This window comes from Protopterus annectens, chromosome 12.part0, assembly GCF_019279795.1.
Source record: "Protopterus annectens isolate FY-2018-M chromosome 12.part0, PAN1.0, whole genome shotgun sequence".
Taxonomy (NCBI): Eukaryota; Metazoa; Chordata; order Ceratodontiformes; family Protopteridae; genus Protopterus; species Protopterus annectens.
The window spans coordinates 1161094007-1161118578 of NC_056746.1; the positions used below are offsets into that span (position 1 = coordinate 1161094007).

Consider the following 24572-nt stretch of genomic DNA (forward strand, 5'->3'; position numbering starts at 1 on the left):
TGCACATCTAAGGAGTGCAGTATCCATTCCCCTTTGTTCTGTGGATTAGGAAAGAAGGTTGGCAAATGAATGGACTGATTAAATGCCACACTGGATACCACTTTTGGCATGAAAGAGGGATTGGTCCTGAGGGACACCCTGTCCACATGAAAGATGATGAAAGGCTCCACTGCCATAAGGGCCTGTAATTCAGATACTCTTCTTGCTGAAGTGATGGCTAAAAGGAAAGCTGCTTTCCAAGAAAGGAATTTTAAGTCTGCAGTAGCAGCTGGCTCGAAAGGAGGAAGGGTGAGTTTCTCTAATACAAAGTTAAGGTCCCAGGCTGTAGTTGGAGCTCTCCTGGGTGGCCTTAAATTTTCTGGCCCCTCTGAAGAACTGCTTGAGCAGTGGATGAGAGAAGAGGAGAGGTTCTGTGTTATAATGAGCTGAAATGGCTGAGGCATGAATTTTTATTGAGGAAAAGGACAGGCCCTTGTGAAGCACCTCAGTTAAGTATTGTAAAATCTGAGGTAAATTGGGCACTGCTGTGCTCATCCCTTGAGATGGATTCCAGGCACAGAATATTTTCAAATTTTCAGCATAAGATATTCTAGTACTAGGCCTCCTTGCCTCTAAATGACATCCATCACTGGTTTACTGAAAGATGGTAAAGGAGAGCTTAGGTAATTAGTCAGGCTGCAAGGTTCAGTGTTTGAAGTGGAGGGTGCAGAATCTGGTTCTCCTGCTGAGACAGCAGGGTAGGAGTCTGAGGCAGGTGCCATGGGGCCAACAGTGACACACTGTGCAGGAGGGGGTACCAGTGTTGGTGTGGCCAGTCTGGTACAATCAAAATCATCCTTGGTTTGTCTTGTTTGATCTTTAGTAGTACTTTGGAGAGCAGAGGCAGGGGAGGAAAGGCAGAAACTGATAGTTTTTTTTTCCAGCTGAAGGGCAGAGCATCCACTTTCCAAGCTTGTCTGTGGGGAGTCCTTGTGCAAAATTTTTCCAATTGATAGTTCTGGGGGGAGGCAAACAGGTCTACATCTGGGCTCCCCCATTTGCATGTCAACATGATGAAAGTCTTTGGCTCCAGTTTCCACTCGTGTGGGCTCATGAGGTTTTGTCTGTCTGCCAGTGTATTTGGTTTTCCGGGCAGGAATTGAACTTGTGGTTGCACTTAGTAGCTCAAGGCTGTGTTCCACAATGCCATGGCTAGTCTGCAGAGGGGTAAGAATGTGTACCGCCCTGCTTGTTTATGTACCACATAACAGTGGTGGTGTCCGTCTTTACCATTAATTGTCCTGGAAGAATGTGGTCCTTGAAGGCTGTCAGAGCATTCTGTACAGCTAACATTTATTTATGATTGATGTGAAGGTGCACTTGAATTGGGTTCCATTTGCCCTGAATGTACTTCCCTGCCAGGTGCGCCCCCCCCATGCACAGCCTGATGCGTCTGTTAGGGTTTGGCCGGCAGGGGGTAGTGTGAATGGTAGTCCCTTGTTTTGGTGGCAGGCCTCTGCCCACCAAAGGAACTCTAGGCATAGGCAAGGAATGATGTGAATCATTGCTTCTAGATCCTGAGAATGCTGACACCATAGGCTTTTTAGATACCATTGTAGTTTCCTCATATACAGTCTTGCATATGGAATTAGAAGAATGCAGGAGGCCATGAACCCCAAGGCTTGTAGTATTTGCCTTGCAGATAGCAGGGTTTTTGTGGCCACTTGTTTGAAGTAGGTTGTCAAGTGAATTTGTTTCTCTGGCGTGAGGAAAGCCATCTGGGAAGTTGTATTCAAGCTTGCTCCCAGGAATATAATTTGTTGACAGGGTACCAGGTGTGATTTCTTTTCATTTATGGTGTACCCCAGACAAGTTAGCACCCTTTGTATAAAAGCCAGATGATTCAAAAATATGTCCTGGTTTTCTGCCTGAATTAGACAATCGTCCAGGTATGGGTATATTTGAATATTTCTTTGCCTGGAAAATGCAATGACTGGAGCTCGGCACTTTGGGCTTATCTACTGCACCCAGGAGATTCACAAAGGGCAGTGCAGAGAACTGATAGTGCGTGTAGCCTGCCTTGAAGCGTAGGTATCTTCTGCAAGAGTCCCTGATTGGGATGTGCAGGTATGCTTCCTTTCAAACTAGAGTTGCCAACCAGGCATCTTTGCTTATCACAGGAAGCAACTGGTGAAGAGTCAGCATCTTGAATTTTGGAATCCCCAAAAAACATGTTTAGAGTACAAAGGTCCATGATAGGACGCCATGAATTGTCTTTTCTGGGTACCAGGAAAAATCTTGAGTAGAAACCTTGTCATTTTTCCTCTTCTGGTACCAACTGAATAGCCCCTAAGCTTAAGATAGAGAGTACTTGTTTTTGGACCACTGCCCACTGATTTGGAGGTAGAGCCGACCAACCGCTTGGAGTTGGTAACGTGTGGAAGTGAAATCTGTATCCTTGGGACACTATATTTAAAGCCCATTTGTCCTGGGTAATGAGTTCCCAGTTCTTGGCATGAAGTGCAATCTTTCCCCCCAAGGAGGCAGTCAGTTGAGAAGTGCTTGGAAGTTTTAAAAAGAAATCATTGAGACAGTATGCCATAGAGGGGAGTTTTATTACTCCCAGATTTGGAAGTGGAGGACCCCCACTGCTTAGTCCTGTGCATCCCCTGGGACTGAAGCCTGGGTGCTCTGCTGGATCTGGGTTTGGACGGAGAAGGTCTGGAAGAGGCAGGAAAGGACCAATTCTTAGAAGGTCAAAGCCTACCAAATCTTGGAGGTTGTACTTGTAAAAAAAAATCTTCAACTGTTTGCATAGATTTAGCTTTTTCCTCCATCTTTTTAAGAACTTTTTCTGCCTTGTTGCCAAACAGGTGGTCCTGATTTAAGGGAGCATCCAGTAATTTCACTTTAATATGACTTGGCAAGGATTGCTTCTTAAGCCAAGCATGCCTTCTAAATACAGACCCAGTTACCGCAGCCCTGCAAGATGCCTCTAGTGAATCAAAACCACATTGCAATGTATGTTTACCAACTTGTTCAGCAGAATGCATTAAATCCTGTACATCCTTATTTTAAGCACAATCAGGAATCATCATCATTTTCTGTTTAAGCAATCCAATAATATGCTGCTGATACTTTAACATATGAAACTGGCAATTCAAGGCCCTAATGGCCAAAGTTGCAGAAGTGTATACCTTCTTACCCCATCTATCCAGTGCCCTGGAGTCTCTATCAGAGGAGGCAGGGTTTTTGGCAGTGGTAGCTTTAATGCCCTTGGGTCCCTGTGAAACTGTTTCAGGATCCATAGTAGGATATTTGAAAAAGAACTTGTGAGAATCAGGAACCCTGTAATATCTATCAGGTTTTCTGGAAGCAGGAGGTAAACAGTCAGGGGCCATGCTAGATTCCGAAAAGGCAACATCAACAATGTCCAGTACAGGAGGTACAGCTAAAGGCCTGTGCTGGGGCAGGAGTAAGAAATCCCTAAGCCTCTTTTTAGAATCAGAGAAATCCTGACATTCCCAACTAAAATGCTCCTTGAGAGTATGCAAGGTTTCTCCAAAAGATAAATCCTCTGGGGGGGATGCAGAGGGAATAGAGTCCTCAGCATCAGAATCTTCATGGGTAGATCAGGGTAAATCCTGGTCATCAGAGGAAACAGAAATTTCAGAATCCTGGTTAGAAGTATAAGGTCTTCAGCCATTCTTATCATTTGTTTTTTAGGCATAGAGGCCTGACCATGTGGTCTGGGCGTCAGATTTCTAGGCATGGTTTGAGTTTTAGGCTTTGAAGAAGATGGCGGCGTCGGTTTAATATGCAAGTCAGTAGGCCTGAATACACCCTCAGAAGCTAGTGCCTGCGCAGTGGCTCCAGACCATCCAAGGTAGAGACATCCGCAGGTTCCACAGTTGAAGCATCTTGTAGCATACCGGACTCCAAATGGTTTTCAGTAGAGGCCTGCAAATCTGAAGTAACAGGCATCAGGGGCTGCGAAAGTGCCTCACTGAGTACCGGTGAACTGGGCAGCCTGTCTCTGTCTATCTTTGTGTTTTTTCAGAATTACGGTAGTTGGATGGCTTACCGAAGACATAGGATAATTGAACCGAGCACCAAAATATTTAGAAGCGCAAATATACAGACAACGGATAGTTTGTGGTTTAAATAAGGCACAAAACCAACAGCGAGGTATGTTGTGGTCAGGGCCTAGGCAAGGAATACAGTATGAATGAAAATCTTTATGAGGTGTTTGCTTTCCACAAGAAATACAATTATTTACTTTTACTGACATCGGTTTAGAGCAAGAAAAAGTTTCCCCAACAGGGTACTTAGCTTTTAGTTGAAGACTTCGGTTCTGAAACTCGAAAATGAAAATTTCAGGAGTCGGCCGACTGGCACTTGCGAACTGCTTCTGCTTCAGGCACCACATGGCAAGAAAGACTGATGTAATGACATCGGCTGCATGTTTTATACCTGATGACCTGACGTCACGAAAGAAGAGACAGCAACCGACGTAGGACCCAAGACTGCAAGCAGATAACCCAAATGTAATGACTGCAACAGTGAAACACGAAGAACATATGTACTATGTTCTTCGTGTTTCACTGTTGCAGTCATCACCTGTGGGAGAATTCCCAAAGCTGAGGAGAAGGGTGGAAGGATTAGCTAATGACCTAGGCATGGGTAAAGCAAGCCCTGCAGAACTGCAGAGGCAAACCCCACCCTAGCCTTAGAGAAAAGAGGAAGGTGGTAATGCTTTGTAACAATATGGACAGAGATCCAGGTGGCAGCTTCCAAGATGTCCCTGATGGGAACTCCTCTGAGGAATGCTGTGGAAGTGGAGGCTGCCCTAGTGGAATGGGTGCGAATAGACATAGGGGGAGGTTTCCCATGAAATCTGTAGCAGAAATGGATATAGTGCAATATCCATTTGGAAATAGTCTGCTTGGAAATTGGCTTCCCCTCTGCCCCTTGGGCAAGACTAACAAGAATTTGGCCCGTTTTTCTGAAGGGTTTAGTACGGTCCAGGTAGTATCTGAGCTGTCTGTGCATGTCTAGAGAAGAATTCTTTCCCTCTTATTTTGAGGGTTAGGGAAGAAGGTTGGCAGATGAATGGACTGGTTGAGAGTCACATTAGATACCACCTTGGGCATAAAGGAGGGGTTAGTCCTAAGGGAAACCCTGTCTGAATGGAAAATGATGAAGGACTCAATGGCCATCAGTGCCTGAAGTTCAAAACCCTTCTGGCTGAGGTGATAACTAGCAAAAAAAGCAGACTTCCAGGAGAGGTAATTCAGTTCTGCTGAAGCAGCAGGTTCGAAGGGTGTTAAGGTTAGTTTTTCCAAAACATAACTTAGGTCCCATTCTATTAGTAATTCTGCTAGATAGTCCAGGATAAGAGGGACAGAAGGGTGTGAGGAACTGGCCACTCTGGACTGGCTCCAGGAGCAGAATCTTTTCTATTTCCCTGCATAATTTCTGGTGCTGGGCCTTCTGGCCTCAGGTGATAATTTCTAGGACCTGCTTGCTTAGCAGAAGCCCCTTGCTTATCTTGGGACTATCAGCCATGCTGACAGTTTGAGAGTCTGCAAGTCTGGGTGCAGCACCCCACCCCACTGCTTGAGCCAAGAGGTTTGGGATCTGGGGAAGCTGCCTGGGAGGCTGTGAGGTCAGGTTGCGCAGTAAGGGGTACCAATGTTGTCTGGGCCAATCTGGAGCAATGAGGATGGCCCAGGGTCCCTCCTCCCTTATCTTGATGAGGGGAATGCATACACAAAGAGGGAGTTCCAGGGGAAGGTCAAGGCATCCACCTTCCATGCTAGGTGGTGATACTCCCGGATACAGAATTTCTTTAGCTGGTGGTTGAGATGCGAAGCAAAGAGATCCACCTCTGGATTTCCCCACACTTGAGTGACTTGCAAAAAGATCTTTTTGTGGACCTGCCATTTGTGGGGGTCCTGTAAGTGTCTGCTTAAGTGGTCTGCCAGGGTGTTTATGATCCCTGGTAGGTATTGGGCTATTAGTTGTAATCTCATTGAGGAGGCAGTCAGCCAGAGGTTCATGGCTAGCCTGCAAAGAGGGGTAAGATTGTTTCCCTCCCTGCTTGTTGATGTACCACATTACTGTGTTGTTGTCTGTTTTGATAAGGAGAAACCCTGGCCTGAGATGGGGGTGGAAGGATATCAGAGCCATTTGCACTGCCATCATTTCCTTCTGGTGGACATGTAAGGGAAGGTGCTGGGCATCCCACAGACCATGGGTGCACCTGCCTGCTAGGTGGGCGCCCCAAGCAATGTGCGAGGCGTCGGTAGTGATGGTCTGCCCGGTAAGGTGGATGATGAAGGGGAGACCCTGGTTCTTGGCACAGGCCCCTGCCCACCAGAGAAGCTCGGCCCTTACACAGGGGATCAGACGGAGAGGTCTCTAGAGACTGCGAGTGTTGGCACCAAAGGTTCTTTAGATACCACTGAAGTTTCCTCATGTGAAGCCTGGCCTGAGGAATTGGGGGGATGCAAGATGTCATGTACCCCAAAGGCTTGCAGGAACTTCCTCGCTGTGAGTTGACTTTTGGATGTCGCCTGGGTAAAGTAGAGAGGCAGAAAGCTCTGATTTTCTGGGGATATGAAGGCCATTAGGGATGTTGTGTCCAGCAGTGGAAGGAGTTTGCTTTGATTTCTTCTCGTTGATGGTGAACCCCAAGGAAGTTAGAAGGGTTTTGACAAAGTGGAGGTCATGGAGCAGCTTTTCTTCGCACTCTGCCTGAATGAGGCAGTCGTCCAGATAAGGGTAAATTTATATATTTCTCTGTCTGCAAAATGCTACGGCCAGGGCCAAACATTTGGTGAAAACCCTGGGAGCAGTAGATAAGCCAAAGGGAAGAGCAGAGAAGTGAAAGTGCTGTGAGCCTGCTCTGAAACGCAGGAATTTCCTGCAGGACTCCCTTATGGGGATGTGGAGGTAGGCATCTTTTAGGTCCAGGGTCACTAACCAGGCATTTTTTTGTCAGCATAGGTAGCAGCTACTGCAAGGTTAGCATTCTGAATTTGGGGACCACCAGGGATGTGTTCAGAATGGACAGATCCAGGATGGGGTACCAAGTGCCCTCCTTTCTGGGAACAAGGAAAAGCCTGGAATAAAAGCCTTTGCCTGTTTGATCTGCGGGAACAGGTTCTACTGCCCCCTGGGGCTATGTTAGTTTGGACTTGTTTTAATGCCTCTGCCCACTGATTTGGAGGTAAGTCTGGGTACCCTCTGGGAATTGGGAGTTCATTGAAAGTGAATTTGTATCCCTGAAAAATTATCTTTAAGACCCATTTGTCCTTTGTTACAGACAGCCAATTTTCTTTGCAGAGGGACAGCCTTCCCCTGAGCTTTTGGGTGAAAGGAGGGCAGAGGGGGGAGTGGGAATCATTGAGAGTTTTTGCCATAGAGGGATGGCTTACAACTCCCTGCCTTAGAGGTGGACGTGGTCCACTGTTTGGTTCTCTGTTGTCCCTGTTGTAGGGACCTGGGTGGCCTGTCCCTGTGTGGCTTAGCTTGCCCCTGTCTGCTAGCAGCAGGAAAGGACTAGTGCTTAGAGGGAAAATTCCTGCTGAATTTAGGAGGTTGAACCTGAAATAAATATTTTACTGTTTGCATAGATTTTGCTTTGTCTTCCATCTTTTTAAGCACCTCTTCTGCTTTTTCTCCAAACAAGCGGTCTTTATTCAAGGGTGCATCAATTAATTTAGACTTGACATGATCAGGGAGAGGTTGTTACTTCAACCATGCTTGTCTCCTAATGACAGATTCAGACACTGCTGCCCTGCTAGAGGCTTCTAGTGCATCATATCCACAGTGTAAAGAGTGCTTTGCCATTTGACAAGTAGAGTGCAATAAATCTGCTAACTCCTTAGAATTGGCACAGTCAGGAAACGTAGAAATCTTTTGCTTTAATAGTTCCAAAGTGTGCTGTTGATATTTTAACATATGGAACTGACAGCTGAGATCTGTGATAGCTATGGTTGCAGAGGTGTACACTTTTTTACCCAATCTGTCCAGAGCTCTGGCATCCTTATCAGAAGGTATAGGATTATTTGCAGAACTAGCTCTGGCTCCCTTAGGTCCCTGTGTAATGACCTCCAGGTCTACAGCAGGATTTCTGTACAGGTATTTGTGAGAGTCTGGTACTCTGTAATACCTGTCTGGTTTACTGGGAGCAGGTGGGAGGGCATCAGTGGCTAAATTGGATTCATGGAAAACATCATCCACCACTTATAAAATAAGGGGGATGGCAAGGGGTCTGTGCTGGGGTATGTCTAGAAATTCTCTTAGCCTTTTCTTAGACTGAGGGAAATCCTGAGATTCCCATTGGAAATGCTCCCTGAGGGTGTGGAGGGTTACCCCAAAGGAGAGGTCTTCTGGTGGGGAGGCAGAAGGGATGGATTCCTCTGATATTGCATTGGGCATCAGGGGCTGCACGGAAGTGCCTCACTGAATTCCAGAGAACTGACTACCTGCTTAGCGGAAGAGTCATCAGAAGGCTTAGTCTTGTGTGGCCTGTCTCTATCTTTATCCCTACGCTTTTTGGAGGCTCAATGGATTGTTGGCTGATCAACGCCATTTGTGAAGACAGAGGATGAAAATACCTGTCCACAGAAAGAGCTCTCCTATGAATGGTTCTTGTGTTACAGAGGGCACAGAACCGACAACGGGCAACATTGTGGTCTGGGTCTAAACAAGTGATGTAGTATGAATGGAAGTCTCGGTGTGGGATCTGCTTTCCACAGTCAAGACAATTGTTAACATTTTCCGACATCTGTTAGTTCAAGAAAAAGAGATCCTCAATGGGGTACTTATCTTTAGACGTTTTCAGCTATGAACCGAGCTCTGGTAGCGACCGACCGGCACACTTGGAAACTGCTTCTGCTACGGGCTCCACAGCAAGAAAGACTGATGTAATGGTGTGACTTGCCTTGCTTTATAGCACCGACAACCTGACGTCAGTCTACAAGCGACAACAGCTAACGTGGAAAAACACTGACTCTTGTATTCAGGCCAGCCGAGGGCTACCAACAGTAGGGATAACCCACAGGTGATGACCGCAACAGTGAAAGACGAAGAACATCTGCATGCAATGGGTGAGAGTAGATTCTGCATCTGTTTTAAGTATAAATGAAGGTTAGTGCAAACAGTAACCTTGGCTTTACTAGTTATGATAGCTAAATCAATAAGAGAAGCATTTCAGAAGTTTTACTAGAAGTCACAGCTACTAGAAAAAAATCTTAAAAGAAAGATATTTAAAATCTTCAAAAGCTGGAGGTTCATAAGGAGGTACAATACAATCAACTTTTCCAGGGCAATGCACAAGACCCTAATGAGGTCTCATCAAGAAAGTGCCTTTAAGAGAAGTTTTAAAAGAATTAAGTGAAGCTGCACATGAAACTTGGAGACAACAGTGAAAATTATATATTGCAACATGATATACCCTGCCAGAAAAATAACTCACATCTGTGTCAAACATCTGGAAGATATTAAGAGACAAGAATGGAAGGAACTGGCAGTGAGTAGCAAACTACATCTTTACATGTGACCTAAATGGAAATCAGGGTCATTTGCCCCTGCAGATCTTTCCAGTGCTGGGCTTTCTGGAAGAGATAATCTGTACCACCTATGCAGAACTACCAACTACTTGCAAGTGTAGAAGCCATGCAAATAACTTGAGCAAGAGCATGAAGAGATCACAGACCACTTGTCGAAGGGTCAGAAGCAATCACAAGCTGCACAGTCACAGCAGACTGAGCAGGAGAGTCAAGAGAATAGGAAACCAGAGTTACTGAAACAAATGAGGGGCCACGAAGGGACACTGATGGCATAATGGCTAAAGTCTTCACCTTCCGAGCATATAGTACAAAGTTCAATCCAGACTTCCACCCAATACTTTTGGAGTTCTTAACTGCTTCTTTCACCACCGGTTTAGCACCCATGTCCTTCAGGGACAACAAGTAAATGTCCCAACATATCCTTGCTCTACCCATCACTGGCATATTTATACACAAACTAGAAGGGTTAAAAACTACCATGGCAATTAAGGTAGGCTTGTTAACAGCCTCTCAGATCAACAGCCTAGTAAGTACCTTTGAACCTAATAAATAATATACAAATTAGACTGCATTATCTATTACTTTCCCTGATGGTGTTTTCTTCGCTGGACAGATGAAAAATGAATTTCCTATGTTAGCCTTAGCAGAAAATCCTAAAGCTGTAGCAGTGGCTAACAACCCTCTTCAATAAGAAATATTTCAGCTTGCTCCCCCTTCTCTGTGGGCATTAAATTCAAATTAAGCTGGTCATATACATATAACAGCTCTATTTAAGATGCATGTAGACCCTATTAAGCCTTTTACCCCCAAACGCCTTAAGTACCCTTTACCTTGAGAGACTGAAGGACAAATTAGTGTAGATACTGAGTGCTTATCAGGGAAAGGCACAACAACTCCCACAAACAGTGTTTGCAATACTTTGACTTTACCTGCTAAAAATCAGGGAAAATGTTTATAAATTTGAACTAGGCATAACGGCCATTGATAAAACAGTACAACCTACTTTCCCAGTGGTCCTACATTCTATCATACTTTCACGTATCCACCAAATGCCTGCTACTTTACTGTTACTGATCCTGTCTTCTGTTTCTTTTCTATCCCTGCTGATTCTGTTAGCAACTATCTATTTGCATTTACGAACATACTTGGAGCAGACTACTCTCAGACATACCTAGTTACCCACATTATTTTCATAAATTTAAAATCAAGACCTTTGTGGCATTTCATCTGGGGCATGGTTCAACCCCTAAAAAAAAAAAAAAAAAAGAAACATTTTCTTAGCCTCATCTCCTTTGGCGGTATGCAAGACCTTTCCATTGTCCCAAGCCAAAATGGACACAATTGTCCAAAAAATGGTGCGATTCAAAGAAACTATTTTGAAAACCCTTACATTCACTACAGTTTTCTGCATGAGAACTTTCCTGTGCATGGCCAGATATTGCCACTAGGGAATTTGGGGAAATCCTCTTAACTAACTAAATTTAATTCCCCACAACCACTTCCTTTCAATTCAGAGGCACACATAGTTTTTACAAAATGAAAGGAAATGTTATCTTTAGCACTAGCTTTTGGAACTTTCTGATTATAAATAAGACTTTATTCTCTCTTTTTTTTTTTTTTTTTTTTTTTAACTTCACCAAATCTTTTGGGTTTCTAATACCATGACAGGAATGGACCCCATTACTAAGTCAAAGTACGATTAAAGTTCATGAAATTAGTATTGTTTCAATCTTTGATGTCAACTAGAAGTGCTCTTTGAAGCACCCGCAATGTGCCCAGTAATGACTCCTTCTGCAATCCATACAGAGTTACATGTATTGGTAACATATATAAACATGACTGTACATTCTTGTTTATAAGACCCATTGCTCCTACTACTACTGAGACTGTCTGGGTAACTTTGACATTGCTCTTGTTTCTGCCTGTAAATCCCGATATTTTATGATTTTGTGTCTCTCTGTACACAGAACACTGTAGTCACTAGGTGTGGCGATTTCAATGATCAATGGTACTTTTGTCTTCTTTTCATGGACCACTATATCCGGTTTTCTAGCATCTATCTTTTGAACTGTTGGTAATGGATGATCCCATGTGATGTAAACTTCATCATTTTCTATGATGCTTTGTGGCTCATGTTTCCAGTGTTTTTCAGCCACATCAATATCATAATGTTTATTCTCCTCTGTCATGAGCATGACGGATATGGAGGAGTAATGACTAAAAAACATGGAGATACAGATTATCCAGTATTCTATTATAGCAAAGATTTGGACCTATTAGATACTGGATTTCTGGTATAAAGGCAGCAGCTACAGCAGAAATGTCTGTTGAACTGTCTTCTCCTTTGGTGCCAGGAGCTCCATTAGTTGTAGCAGTGCCACATTCTACAGTTACTCTTAATACAAAGATAGAATCAATACTTCTCTGCTACTAGACTTAACATATACAAATTATTGCTTTTAACAACTAACACACACTAGACAGATGTCCTGTTCTAAACACAGCTTCATTACTTCCAAGTAAAAATGCTGCACAACACTGCAACAAACCTAAAATTTACTTACAAGACATTCCACTGGTAATCTATATGTTGACGGCACTTGTTTCAGAAATAAAAAGTGACAACTGCTTGCAGGGTAGATGCATTGAATATGAATGTCTAGAAGGTTGTAAATCAGTAAGAATTAAATCAGCAGAAGTAGCAGTGTTAGGAGTGCTATCCACAGCTCTTCATACTGGAAAAGAAAAATATGGCAAGGAGCTCACCAACAGCAGTCAAGCTTATAGTGTAGCCCATGACTTTAAATATATTCTTTCTGCCTAAAAGCTGATAAAACACTAAGGGAGGACTCATTAAAAATAGAAAATCTGTTATGGATTTCCTCCAAGCTATCCAGCTTCCATCTTATTTATCAACTTTAAAATACAAGGTCCACATGAATGGGGACAATACAACTATTAAAGCAACTCTCTACAAGACAAGGTAGCAAAGAAAGCTACAGGATAACCTTCTCCAGTCTTTTTTTCTGCAGCCATCTACTAAAGATAAATCTTATTTTTCTAAGCTATAAACTTCTACAGTTCAGGATACTGCAACTCAATAGAACAAGATTCTTGGAGACAATCTGCTTGTCTTTTACATCTGTATAATTTGTGGCAGTATTAAAATGGCACCCTGGGCAAGGCAAATGAGCTATTACCGTACTTTGCTCATTAGGAAAAATAGGATGACCTATGGAACTGAAAGAGAATCATACGTTTCCAGACTCTTCCAAAAATGTTCATTAACTCTATAGAAAATGTAAAATTTGTCAAAAGCATATCATTGGGAGGGGAAAAAAAAGACAGCAACTGCATATTTACCTACTCATGGGGACGTTTTCAAAATCTTTAAGTGGACTTCATTCAGTTAAACATAACAAAATCTTTGACAATTGTGTAAGTCATTGGACTGAGGCCTTCTTTTATTCCAAAGCAGAGAGCATCACATTCTGTAAATCTACTAAAGGAAGCAACACCTTGATTTGGGATACTAGTGTCCATGAACAGTGGATCAAGTACACATTCTCCTGGGCAGACAAAGAATAGTTGTGTAAAATCTTACCATAACCACAGATGTCCTTCTCTTCCATGTTGCAGTATTCATACTGTGGGATTTCCAGCCCTCGGGCGACCCAACGTTGGTTCCTTTTATAAAAGCTTAAGCCTGGCTGCTGTAGGTGTGTGGGACATCACACGTTGGGCCATAAACCTTGGAGTATAAATGTGACGTCGGCATGCACAGACCTCAGAATCTAAAGCCCAGAGAAGAGACTATAAGGCCAAGGAGAAGTAAAAGCAAATGTCCTTGCAGGGCTCTAACGACTGGCCTGCAGTGAAGGTATACCCTAGAGAAGATAGAGAATATCAGGGGGATGGAGGGTGGGAAGGAATACTGCAACATGGAAGAGAAGGACATCTATGGTTATGGTAAGATTTTACACAACTATTCTATGTCCTTCTAGTCCCATGTTGCAGTATTTATACTGTGGGAGAGTACCACAGCTAGGAGGAATGTTGGGAGGTGGAAGATTCTAGGAATCCTTGCAGGATTGCCCTGGGAAACCCTGCTCTGGCCCAAGAGACCTGGTCCAGCTTGAAGTGCTTGGTGAAACTATGGAACAGCTGGCTGCCTCCAATACAGAAGCTGTGTCTAGTCCCTTCATAAAGGCCTTAGAGGTAGCCATGCCTCTGGTAGAATGAGCTCGCACTCCTTGAGGCAATGGTTTGTGATGATGAGAGTAGCAAAAAAGGATGGATTCTCTGACCCAGGAGGAAATAGTTTGTTTGGAGACTGCCTTACCCAAGGCCCTGGGATGGAAAGAAATGAAGAATTGGTCAGATTTTCTGAAAGACTTGGTTTTGTCCAAGTAGAATCTCAGTTGCCTATGTACATCTAGGGAGTGGAGGATCCTCTCCGCGGAGTTAGTAAGAGAGGGGGTAGAAGGTGGGTAGGTGAATGGACTGCTTTAAGGAAAGCTCATTAACTACTTTGAGCATAAAGGAGGGGTTAGTGCGTAGGGAAACCCTGTCATTATGGAAGGTGGTTAAGGAGAGCAAGCCATCAGGGCCTGTAATTAAGACACTCTTCTAGCAGAGGTGATGGCCACTAAAAGGATGGTTTTCCATGTGCACATTTGCAGAGATGCTGTGCTGGCTGGCTCAAAAGGGGGGAGGGTAAGCTTTTCTAGTACGAAGTTGAAATCCCGAGAGAAGGAATGAGCTTTCTAGGTGGTCTGATGTGTAAGACCCCCTCTCAGGAAAATGTTTACATCCAGTCTAGAGAGAAGATGTGGTTGTAAAAGCAAGCATGCAGAACCAGCTGAGAGATGGACTTAGAAAAAAGAGTAAGCTAGTCCCTCAATGGAGTCTGCAGGTACAGTTCAGGACCAGGGGAAGATCTGCTAGAAATGGGTCCTTACTTCTCAAAGAACACCATTTCGAGAATCTCTGCCATTTAGACAAGTAGTTTTTTCTAATTGTTGGTTTCCTGGCCTCCCTCAGGACAGAGAGCACATCTTCTTTGTAGTGTTGTCTAAAAGGGATCAAACAGTGATCACCCACAGAGTTAGTTGCAGTAGAGACAGTTGTGGGTGCAGGAGGGATCCCTGTTGCTGAGTTAATAGGTCCACCTGGTGGAGTAACTTGTGGCGACTGACCTTTGCTAGTGAAAATAGAAGGGGAAACCAGTGTTGCCTTGGCCAATAGGGGGTCACCAGCAAGATTTTTGGGTGTTCCTTCTTGATTTTCAGAAAGACTCTTTGAATTAGAGGGAAGGGCGGGAAGGCGTATAGGAACATTCCTTGCCATGAAAAACTGAAGGCATCCATTCTCCAGGCTAGAGGTGAGTGAGTCCTGCTGCAAAATTTGTTCAGTTGTCTGTACTGGGGGGAGGCAAACAGATCCAGTTGTGGTGTGGCCCACTGGTGAACTATGTGTAGGAAAGTATCCCTGTGCAACATCCATTCGTGTTGCAGATATATGGTTCTGCTGAGGAAGTCCACTTGCTTGTTTTCCTGAGAGGGGATGTATGAAGCTTTCAGGAAGAGGTTGTGTTTTGCTGCTATCTCCCAAATTAACAGGGTAATCTGACATAACCTGTATGCCTTTGCCCCTCCTTGTTTGTTTAGGTACCACATGACAGTCATGTTGTCTGTCAAAATGTGGAGTAATCCTGGATGCAGCATGGGGAGGAAAACTTTTAGAGCTAAGAGGACAACAGTCATCTCCCTGACACTGATGTGCTGTTTTTGCAGGGCAGGGATCCAGCACTGTTGTACCCTGTAAAGCTGCAGGGTTGCTCCCCATCCTAGGACGATGCATGTGTGTGCATAGACTGGGAAGTAGGAGGGAGTTGAGGAGGAATTCCCTGGTTGTTGGAAACCTGCTGAATCCACCACTTCAGCTCTAATTTTAGACAAGACAGAAGGGGGGATGAGTTTGTCTAGAGGTTGATGGCTCTGGGACCAAACAGTCTTTAAGTACCATTGGAATTTCCTCATGTGCATCCTTGCTAGTGGGAGCATGGGAATGTTGGCAGCCATAAGGCATATAGTTTGGAGAAACTGTCTTGCAGTGAGATGTGATTCTGGCAATAGACTTAGAAAATGGGAGGAGAGTGATTGTACCTTGTCTGGAGGTAAAAAGGATCTCATTAGATCTGTTCTGATTCTGCACCCTAGGAAAACCTTGCCCTGTTGTGGGAGGTGAGAGGATTTTTGGAGGTTCAGAGTGAAACCCAGGTTGTTTAGAAGGGGCATGGTGAATTGGAGATTTGTCCGAAGGGTGGACTGTGATTCTGCCAAAATGAGAATGTCGTCCAAGTAAGGGTAGATTTGAATTCCCTTGGTTCTGCAGTGGGCGATGGCTGGGGCCAAGCACTTTGTAAAAACTCTGGGTGCCTCAGACAAGCCAAAAGGCAATGCAGTAAATTGAAAATGAAAAGAGGACCCAGAGAAGCGCAGGAACCTCCTGTGGGAAGGTTTGACTAGGATGTGCAGGTATGCATCCTTTAGGTCCAGGGTAACCATGAAGGCTTGAGATGGAATGAGGGGTAAAAGAGTTTGAAGGGAGAGCATCTTGAAGGAGGGAACCTGTAGGAACAGGTTTAGGTAAGAGGTTCAAGACAGGTCTCCAGGGGCCATCCATTTTTAGGACCAAGAAGAGGCGGGAGTAGAAGCCTCGTCCCTCCTGACCAGCTGGAACTGGTTTTATTGCTCCTTGGGAGAGTAGTTCCTGCAGGATGGGAGGTAGTAGAGGGAGTTGATTTTTGGTGAGGGAAAGGAATTTTTATTGGTGCAGGTTTTTCTTTCCAGGAAGGAAAGTATCCTTTTTGGATGGTGGAAAGAACCCACCGATTTGTAGTGATGGTTGTCCAAAAAGGGAGGCATTGGGTAAGACGGGCGGACAGGGGCACTTGGACAAGGCAGTCATGCAGAGGAGGGTCCCCCTCTATCTGGAAAGGGCTGTTTGTTGGGGGTTGTGGTTGAGGGGGTCTGAGATAAGGCTGCCTCCAAGATCTTCTCCATGGTCTGGCAGTAAGATGGTCTAGAGGTGGACGTGGCCCTTCTAACAAAGAATGTTTTAGCTGGGTAGTTCCTGTAATATCTGGGCACTGGGGACACCAGTATGTGCTTAATGTCCTGCAGTTTCTTGTTTTTTTCTTGCAAGGTTTTAAAAAGTTCTGAAGCATTTTTGCCAAAGAGAAGGTTGTTATACAGAGGAGCGTCCATGATCTTGGCTTTAAAGTCATCTGGTAGAGGTTGTAACCTGAGCCAGGATGATCTGCGCAAGGTGGAAGCAATGGCAACAGATCTGGAAATTGCTTCTGCAGCATCACAGCTGCAGCGGATAGAGTGTCTGGCTACTTGGGTGGCCAGTAACAATTTGGAGGAAATGTCAGATTTGGCTGGACAGTCCGGGGTGGTAGCTAACAAAGTGGAAGCCTGAGAAACTAGGTCTAGGGCATACTTCACCTTGTGGGTTTGGTAGTTTATAGTCCAGAAAGCCAGGGTACAAGAGATGTATACCTTCTTCCCCATCCTGTCCATGGTTTTGCTGCCTTTATCGGATGGCAGTAGGGAGGCAAAAGACAATTGCCTAGACTGTCTGGGGATACTGCAATAACAGCTGGATCGGCCAAAGGTGGTTTTATGAGGAACTTGTAGTCATCGGTGACTTTGTAAAACCTATCCGGTCTCTTAGGGGCAGGAGGTTGAGAATCTGGGTTCTGGAAACCGAAGTGAAGGCATCCAAGAAAGCTGGGAGTACTGGAGGGATAGCAGAAGGAGAAGGGGAGTCAAGCTGTAGAAGCTAAAAGTATCTTTTGTGGGTATCAGACACTATGAAATACTCTTTCATTTTTGAGATAGTCTCCCCAAATGATAAGTCCTCAGGTGGGGAGACCCTTCAACAGAGTCCACTTCAGGTAAGTAATAGTCAATGGGAGAGGCAATTTGTGAAACATAGGAGACAGATTCCTCAGAGGAGGAATAAGAGTATTCTGGATCTTCCTGGGTAACTGTAGGCTGAGCAGATGCTAAAGGCAGGGAGGAGACAGAAGCTGGCCTAGGACTTAGTACACGGATGCTGGTGGGAGTAGGGCCTGTAGGCCTAAGAGCCATGAAGGCCTGCATCAAGGAAGAAGTGAAGGACCCCCAGTCTAGGGTTGCCAGAGGCATCGGGCTCAGGTATTTAGTTTTCTGCTTCCTTTTAGAAGGAGTGTGCATCTGGGTGCGTAAGAAAACAGAGGCATGCGCTGGGGTAAGAGGTCTCGGTTGGCCAGTCCAGCGATGGTTCACCCTCAATGTCGGTAATGACTGACAACTGAGTCAAACTCCGCTGACGTGCTGTCCGTGGGTACTCACACGGCCTCCTCTAGAGTAGCTGTCGGAACCGGAGTAATCAGGTGTCCCTCGGCCCCTAGAACGGAGGTCGGCGGGACATCCGAAGGCGAAGCTGCATCTGGAGAAGGCCTGCAAACTTTGGCCTTCTTCCACAGCTGTTCGGCTTGGACGGCCAACTCAGGATCCATCCTAAGCGTGAGACGTTTAAGCTTCTGGTTTTCTAGAAAAAGATTTAACACGGACAGATGGCTGCGTAAGGTCTTGGGTAAGAATGATTGGCAAATAGAGCAGGCCTTGTGGTCATGCTCCTTACCCAAGTAAAAGACACAGCGGTCATGGGAGTCTTTGTGTGGAATCTGGAGCCCGCAACTACATTTACTCTTTTTCTCCGACATCGGCTAGAGAAAAACTACAGCAACCAAACTAAAGCTTAAGAATGAAAAGGCAAAAAAACCCAACAGGTTACTTATCTTTAGATGTCTTCGGACGTAGGAGCGAAGCGGTCGAAGTAATCGTTGTCTGCGGCTGAAAAGTTCTGAGGTCTGTGAGTGCCGACGTCACATTTATACTCCAAGGTTTATGGCCCTATGTGTGATGCCCCATGCACCTACGGCAGCCAGGCTTAAGCTTTTGTATAAAAAGCTGACATCGGGTCACCTGAGGGCTGGAAATCCTACAGTATAAATACTGCAACATGGGAACAGAAGGCCATCGAAAGGACTGTGTAAAACTTTACACACAATTACAATATGTAAATAAATGGTTTTAAAATTACCTGATGTTTTACAATTTTTTTCTACTGAAAATGAAAGCTCAATGACGTTAAAAGTACTAAATCCCCTGCCATTTTCATGTAGCACCCTACGAAAATTTCTGGGTATCCACCAAGAAAAATAATTGAATGTTCACAACTGAATGATGACAGAGTTATAACATTTTGTACGGCATTCAATAACCATTTATAAGACTGCATCTGCAGGTTTAATAAGTTTATCCTGAGTCTACAGACTCCAGTCTTCATTCTTTTCAACAAGGTGAACACAGTCTGGTATAGATGTATCAGACAAAATCCTCTGTGGTTCCCAGGTGGAAAGTACTACACCTGGTCATCTTTAAAACATCTGCATCAGTGAAACTCCAGGACATTCCCTACTCTATTCACATGTTGCAGTAGAAGAATACAATCATCGTGGAGGATGGCAACACTTCAAACCCAAAGGAAAGCATGGTGACCAAAGATGTATGGCAAAGCTTTCAGTCCAACAAACCACAGTTCCCATCCTTGAGAATGACACTGGGTTTCCAGAGACAGTGAAAGAGAACTCCTGTCAGGAAACCGTCATCAGTACCAAAAAATCAGTCTGTAGACAGAGAAAGGAAAATCACGGTCAATTAGCCCTACCCTATTAATAATCTCAGTGTTCAGTAAACTACGTAAATATGTAAAACTGTGACCATTTCACACACTCGTTCAACCTGAATTTTAACTCCTGATAGAAGAAAAGATACCTGAATGCATTGAACCATTTTGCATAGGATTTAAATACGACAAAATAGCTGCTGTCATGTCAATCATCATGCAGGTATTGATATTCAAGTGTTGCAAGTTTCCATTTCATTGACTGAACTTACTAATAAAATGCAATTACAAAAATACTTGGAGATGTGGATAGATGACCAGGTTCTTCCAAGATGGTCTGTGTGTTGGCCCCTCTAAGGAGGGCAGTGGTGGCCACAGTGGCTCTTGTACTTATTGTGCAAAAAATATACTCATGTTAGCAAATTCTATTTCATTAAACTTTGAGAGGATGTTATTTTCTTGTCATCTTGGCCTGGGTCATGCCTGAGAAGGATCTTTGGACCAGTGCAATTACCTGGTTATTGAAGTTACAATAAAAAGGAAACTACCAACACCATCTTTTGTTCAAAAGTGCACGAGTGTGTGTACATATGAGAATAATGGAAACCAGATTAAATTAAAGGAATACTAAAAAAAAAAAAAAAAAAGAACTTACCATCCTTTTTATGTTGGGTATGATCTGAATTTCCTTATACTCCTTTATTTTCACAGGGTCAACGTCCTCCTCCAGCTCCCATGTGCTTTCTTCATAAGGCAATGAACACCATTTTACAAGGTAATGAATTACTTCCTGTGAAGAAAGGGTTAAAAATAATAACAAAAAAATTAAAGAACCACAAAGAGATAAAAGTTGAAAAATTACAATGATTACGCATGCATCTTAACTGTCAGTCTAGCAGGTATAGCATACAATTTTCCTTGCTACAAGTTGGCATGTGTAGCTCAAGTACAACAAATAATTATTTATCATTTATTTGCTTTTCTTTCGCCGCCCTATTGATTAATTAACTGATCCTCTGTCAAGCAGAGCCAATGAAGTGATCCCAGGGGTGTACTTTCTGTTACCCATCCACTCGTCAAGGTTTGTCTTGAAGAGTGTTAGTGAGGGGCTCTGCCCGATGTAATTTGGAATTTTGTTCCAAAGCATGGGTAGTCTCTGTGACAGGAATCTTTCCCTCCAGCATGTTCTATTTATTGTTGTGGCGAGGTTTAGCTCACTAGAGCACGTGGCTCGCAGTAACTTGGATTTCTTTAGGTGGAGCATGTCCATCAATTCTGAGTTGGACATGGCTTTGTAAGTCAGGCAGAGATCATCTCTGAGTAAGCGACATGCCACTGAGTACAGCCGAGTTTTTTCAGTCGGGCTGCATGGGACATATGTTTGAGGCCAGTGATCCTCTTGGTGAGGTACTTTTGTGGTCTTTCCAGCTGTTGGAAGTGTCTTGTAAGGTACATCCCAAATGGGACATTGTACTCTATGATGGGTCTAATGAGTGAAGAGTAGAGGGGCACTATAACCTCTTTATTTCTAGATGTGAACCCTTTAGTAATTAGATGGGCCACATAGGATTTCCTAACTACTTTGGCAATATGATTGTCAAAGGAGAGATTACTATCTATCTGGGTCCCCTGGTCTCTTATTACCGCTTCTGTATTAAGGGGGCTGCCACCTATGTGGTAATTTGTGGGTGTTTTGTTTTTCCCAAATGGAATGACTATGCATTTTTTGGCATTTAGCTTGAGGCCATGACTTTGACACCAGGTGTCCGTCTCAGTAAGGCCCTTCTGGAGGATGTCCGTGTCAGCCGGAGAGTCAATTATGGCTCCCAGTTTGCAGTCATCGGCGAACTTGGTTAGCCATAGTCCTCCTGTGTTTGCCTGTACTTCTGAGAAGTATATGTCAAAATGTAGGGGGTCCCAGGACCGAGCCTTGTGGGACACCACTTGTGACTGGTTTTGAGTCGGACCTGGAGCCCGCTATTCTTACCGTGCGAGTTCTGTCTGTAAGCCAGATGGCAACCCATCTCGTGACGTAGGGGGTTATGTTCAGGCTGGTCAGTTTTTCTGTAATACCAGAGTGGGGAATGGCGTCGAAAGCCTTGGAGAGGTCAATGCAGGCTATGTGAACCACCTTTCCCTCGTCTATGGCCTTGGTGACTGTCTCGAAGAAGTCAACCAGGTTTAGGAGGCATGATCTGCCCTTAACGAAGCCGAACTCGGTTGGGTCAAGTGTTTGGAGGTTCCCAATGTCTTTGTTAATGAGTTCCATGATGATGCGCTCCATAGCCTTGCAGACCAGGCTAGTCAGGCTTATGGGGCAATAGTTACAAAGGTCAGTTGCGGCCCCTCCTTTGTGGAGAGGAATAATCGTTGCTGTGCACCACTCTATGGACACATAGCCTGTGGAGAGGCTGAGGGTGAACAGCGTGTTTAGGTGGGGGGGTTAGTTCATTCTGTAGTTTGTGCAAGACGCAGCCTGGGACACCATCTGGTCCCATTGCCGCTGTGTTTTTGGCTTTTGAAAGGGCTGTTTTCACCTGTGCATCTGTGATTTTTGGGACACTACACTTTTCCGGTATTGTTGTGGTCCCTTTTGGAGGTGAGAGGGTGGTGAAGTTTGCACTGACTCTATCTGCCAGGATGTTGGCAATATCAGTAGGTTCAGTATATTTTGTTCTATTTTGCACTAGTTCAGTGCATATTTGCGAGTTGCCACTTAGATTCTTAACATAGATAAAGAAGGCTTTGTGGTTATCTTTTGAATCCTCGGCTATTTTTCTTTCGAAGTTAGCCTTGGATGATTTCATGAGGGACCTTAGTTTCTTACTGATACTGATCAGGGATGGCTTTCCTTCTTGGGATTTGCTTTTTTTCCTGAACTAGTTTCCTCCTTCTATTGTATAGCCTGTTTATTGCAGGGATCCACCAAACTGGTTTCCTTCTCTTAGAGGAGTGAGTCTTGCTTTTCCTAGAGATGGCACGATCCATGCATCCTTGTAGGTGCTCATAGAGTGCATTTGTAAAGGTTTCTGCATCTTGGGCAGTGTTATCCTTTAGCGTGGGACCTGTGAAACTTACCACCTCTGTCTTAAGTAAAGTAGGTATTTCCTGCAAGATTCCCTTATGGGGATGTGCAGATAAGCTTCTTTTAAGTCTAGGGTGGCTAGCCAGGAGTCCTTGGCTAGCACAGGAAGCAGCTATTGGAGAGTAAGCATCTTGAACCTTGGAACCACCAGGAAGTTGTTGAGAATACACAGATCCAGGATAGGGCGCCAAGAGTTTTCTTTCCTGGTTACCAGAAACAGTTTGGAGTAAAAACCTTGTCCCCTATGCTCTGCTGGGACAGGTTGAATAGCCTTGATACTGAGAAGAGAAAGTACTTGCTTTTGGGCCTCTGCCCACTGGTTTGGGGGGAGGACTGGCCATCCGCTTGGGGTTGGCAGTGAGTGGAAGTAGAATCTGTATCCCTGGGATACAGTGTTAAAGACCCATCTGTCCTGGGTGATGTACTCCAAGTTTTTTGCATGCAGGGCAAGTTTTCCTCCTAAGGGTGCAAGTACTTGGGCAAGGCACAAGAAGAGGTAAGGACAAGTCATTGTGAGATTTTACCATAGGATGGTGGCTTATTACCCCCTGTTTTAGAGGTGAGAGCATTCCATTGCTTAGATCTGTGCATACTCTGAGACTGTAATCGTGGTGGACTGCTGCCCTGGGTTAGGAATGAGAAGGTCTGGGAGGGACTGGAAATGACCAGACTTTAAAAGGCCAATGCCTACTGAATCTAGGTGGCTGTACCTGTAGGAAATACTTAACAGTTTGCATAGATTTAGCTTTTTCCTCCATCTTTTTGAGAACTTCTGCTTTAGTGTCAAACAGGCGCTCTTGACTTAATGGTGCATCTAGTAATTTTGCTTTGACATAGTCTGGTAAGATATGTTCTTTAAGCCAAGCATGCCTTCTAACAGCAGCCCTGTAAGATGTTTCTAAGGCATCAAAACCACATTGCAAAGTATGTTTTCCAACTTGGTTAGCAGAATGCATTAACTCTTGTAAACCTTTATGTTCTGGCACAATCAGGAATCAACATCATTTTCTGTTTAATTAACTCCATAATATGTTGCTGATGCTTTAACATATGAAACTGGCAATTTGAAGCCCTGATGGCAGGAGTAGCAGAGGTGTATATCTAGGTTACTATTACATAAACAACATTTTCAAAGTTCACATGTCATATGGTCAACACCATATGATCGAACTTTGAAAAGTTCGAAGGTTAAATGTAATAGCGCCATACTGTGCAAAATGGGATAATTCCCCTTTTCTGCACTGAAGTGCGATCTCGGAGTTGGTATATTTAAGTAGAGGGGGGTGTGGGGGGTGCAGGGGGGCTTGCCCCCCTGCTCAAAGCATTAAGGTAAGTTTTATTTTTTTTTTCATGTTTTATTATATATTCGAAGTTTCAAACTTCGATCATATGTTGTCGAACATATGGGATTCAAAGTTTTGAAACCGGATATATAACATAGACCCATACTTCTTCTTACTCCATCTGTCTAAAGCCCTAGAGTCCGTGTCCGAAGGGGTAGGGCTTTTGGCTGTTGTAGCCTTAACGCTTTTAGGTCCCTGGGAAATGGTCTGTGGATCAGCAGTAGGATTCTTAAAGAGAAACTTGTGGGAGTCAGGTACTCTGTAGTACCTGTCAGGATTCCTGGCCGCTGGAGGCAAAGTATCAGGGGTAAGGCTGGATTTCAAGAAGACATCATCTACAATTTCCAGAACAGGGAGTATAGCCAAAGGCCTGTGCTGAGGCAAGTCTAAAAATTCTCTCTCTCTCTTTTTGGACTATGGGTAGTCCTGGCATTCCCAGCGGAAATGCTCTCTTAAGGTATGCGAGGTTTCACCAAAAGAAAAGTCCTCTTGAGGGGAGGCAGAGGGGATGGAATCCTCTGCATCTGAATCCTCATAGGAAGATAAGGGAATGTCCTGGTAATCAGCGGGATCAGAGTAATCGGACTCACGGTCTGTAGGATCAGAAGGAAAATCAATCCTTTGGTCTTATAGAGGGGGAAGGCTGGCTTCCCTAATTAAAGTTATAAGGTCTTCAGCCATTTTAAGCATTTGTTCCCGTGGCATGGGAGCTTGAGCATGCACTTTGGTCGTCTGTTTTCTAGGAGTAGTGCGAACTCTCGGCCTGAGAAATTTGGTAGTTTTAGTCAAAAACGAAGACGTCGGTTTAATGAGAACATCAGAAGGTTGGAATACACCCTC

General features: G+C 44.3%; 1 protein-coding gene across 3 annotated transcripts in view; it reads right to left on the reverse strand.

Annotated features, from left to right (window-relative positions):
* The window catches only part of CHD6 (chromodomain helicase DNA binding protein 6), a 2211516-nt gene that overhangs the window by 1668355 nt on the left and 518589 nt on the right, over window positions 1–24572 (reverse strand). For all 3 annotated transcript variants that reach the window (XM_044090190.1, XM_044090189.1, XM_044090188.1), the window contains one exon: window positions 19960–20094. In XM_044090190.1, coding sequence (XP_043946125.1) covers window positions 19960–20094 — 135 coding nt within the window. The remainder of the gene's footprint in view (window positions 1–19959; window positions 20095–24572) is intronic.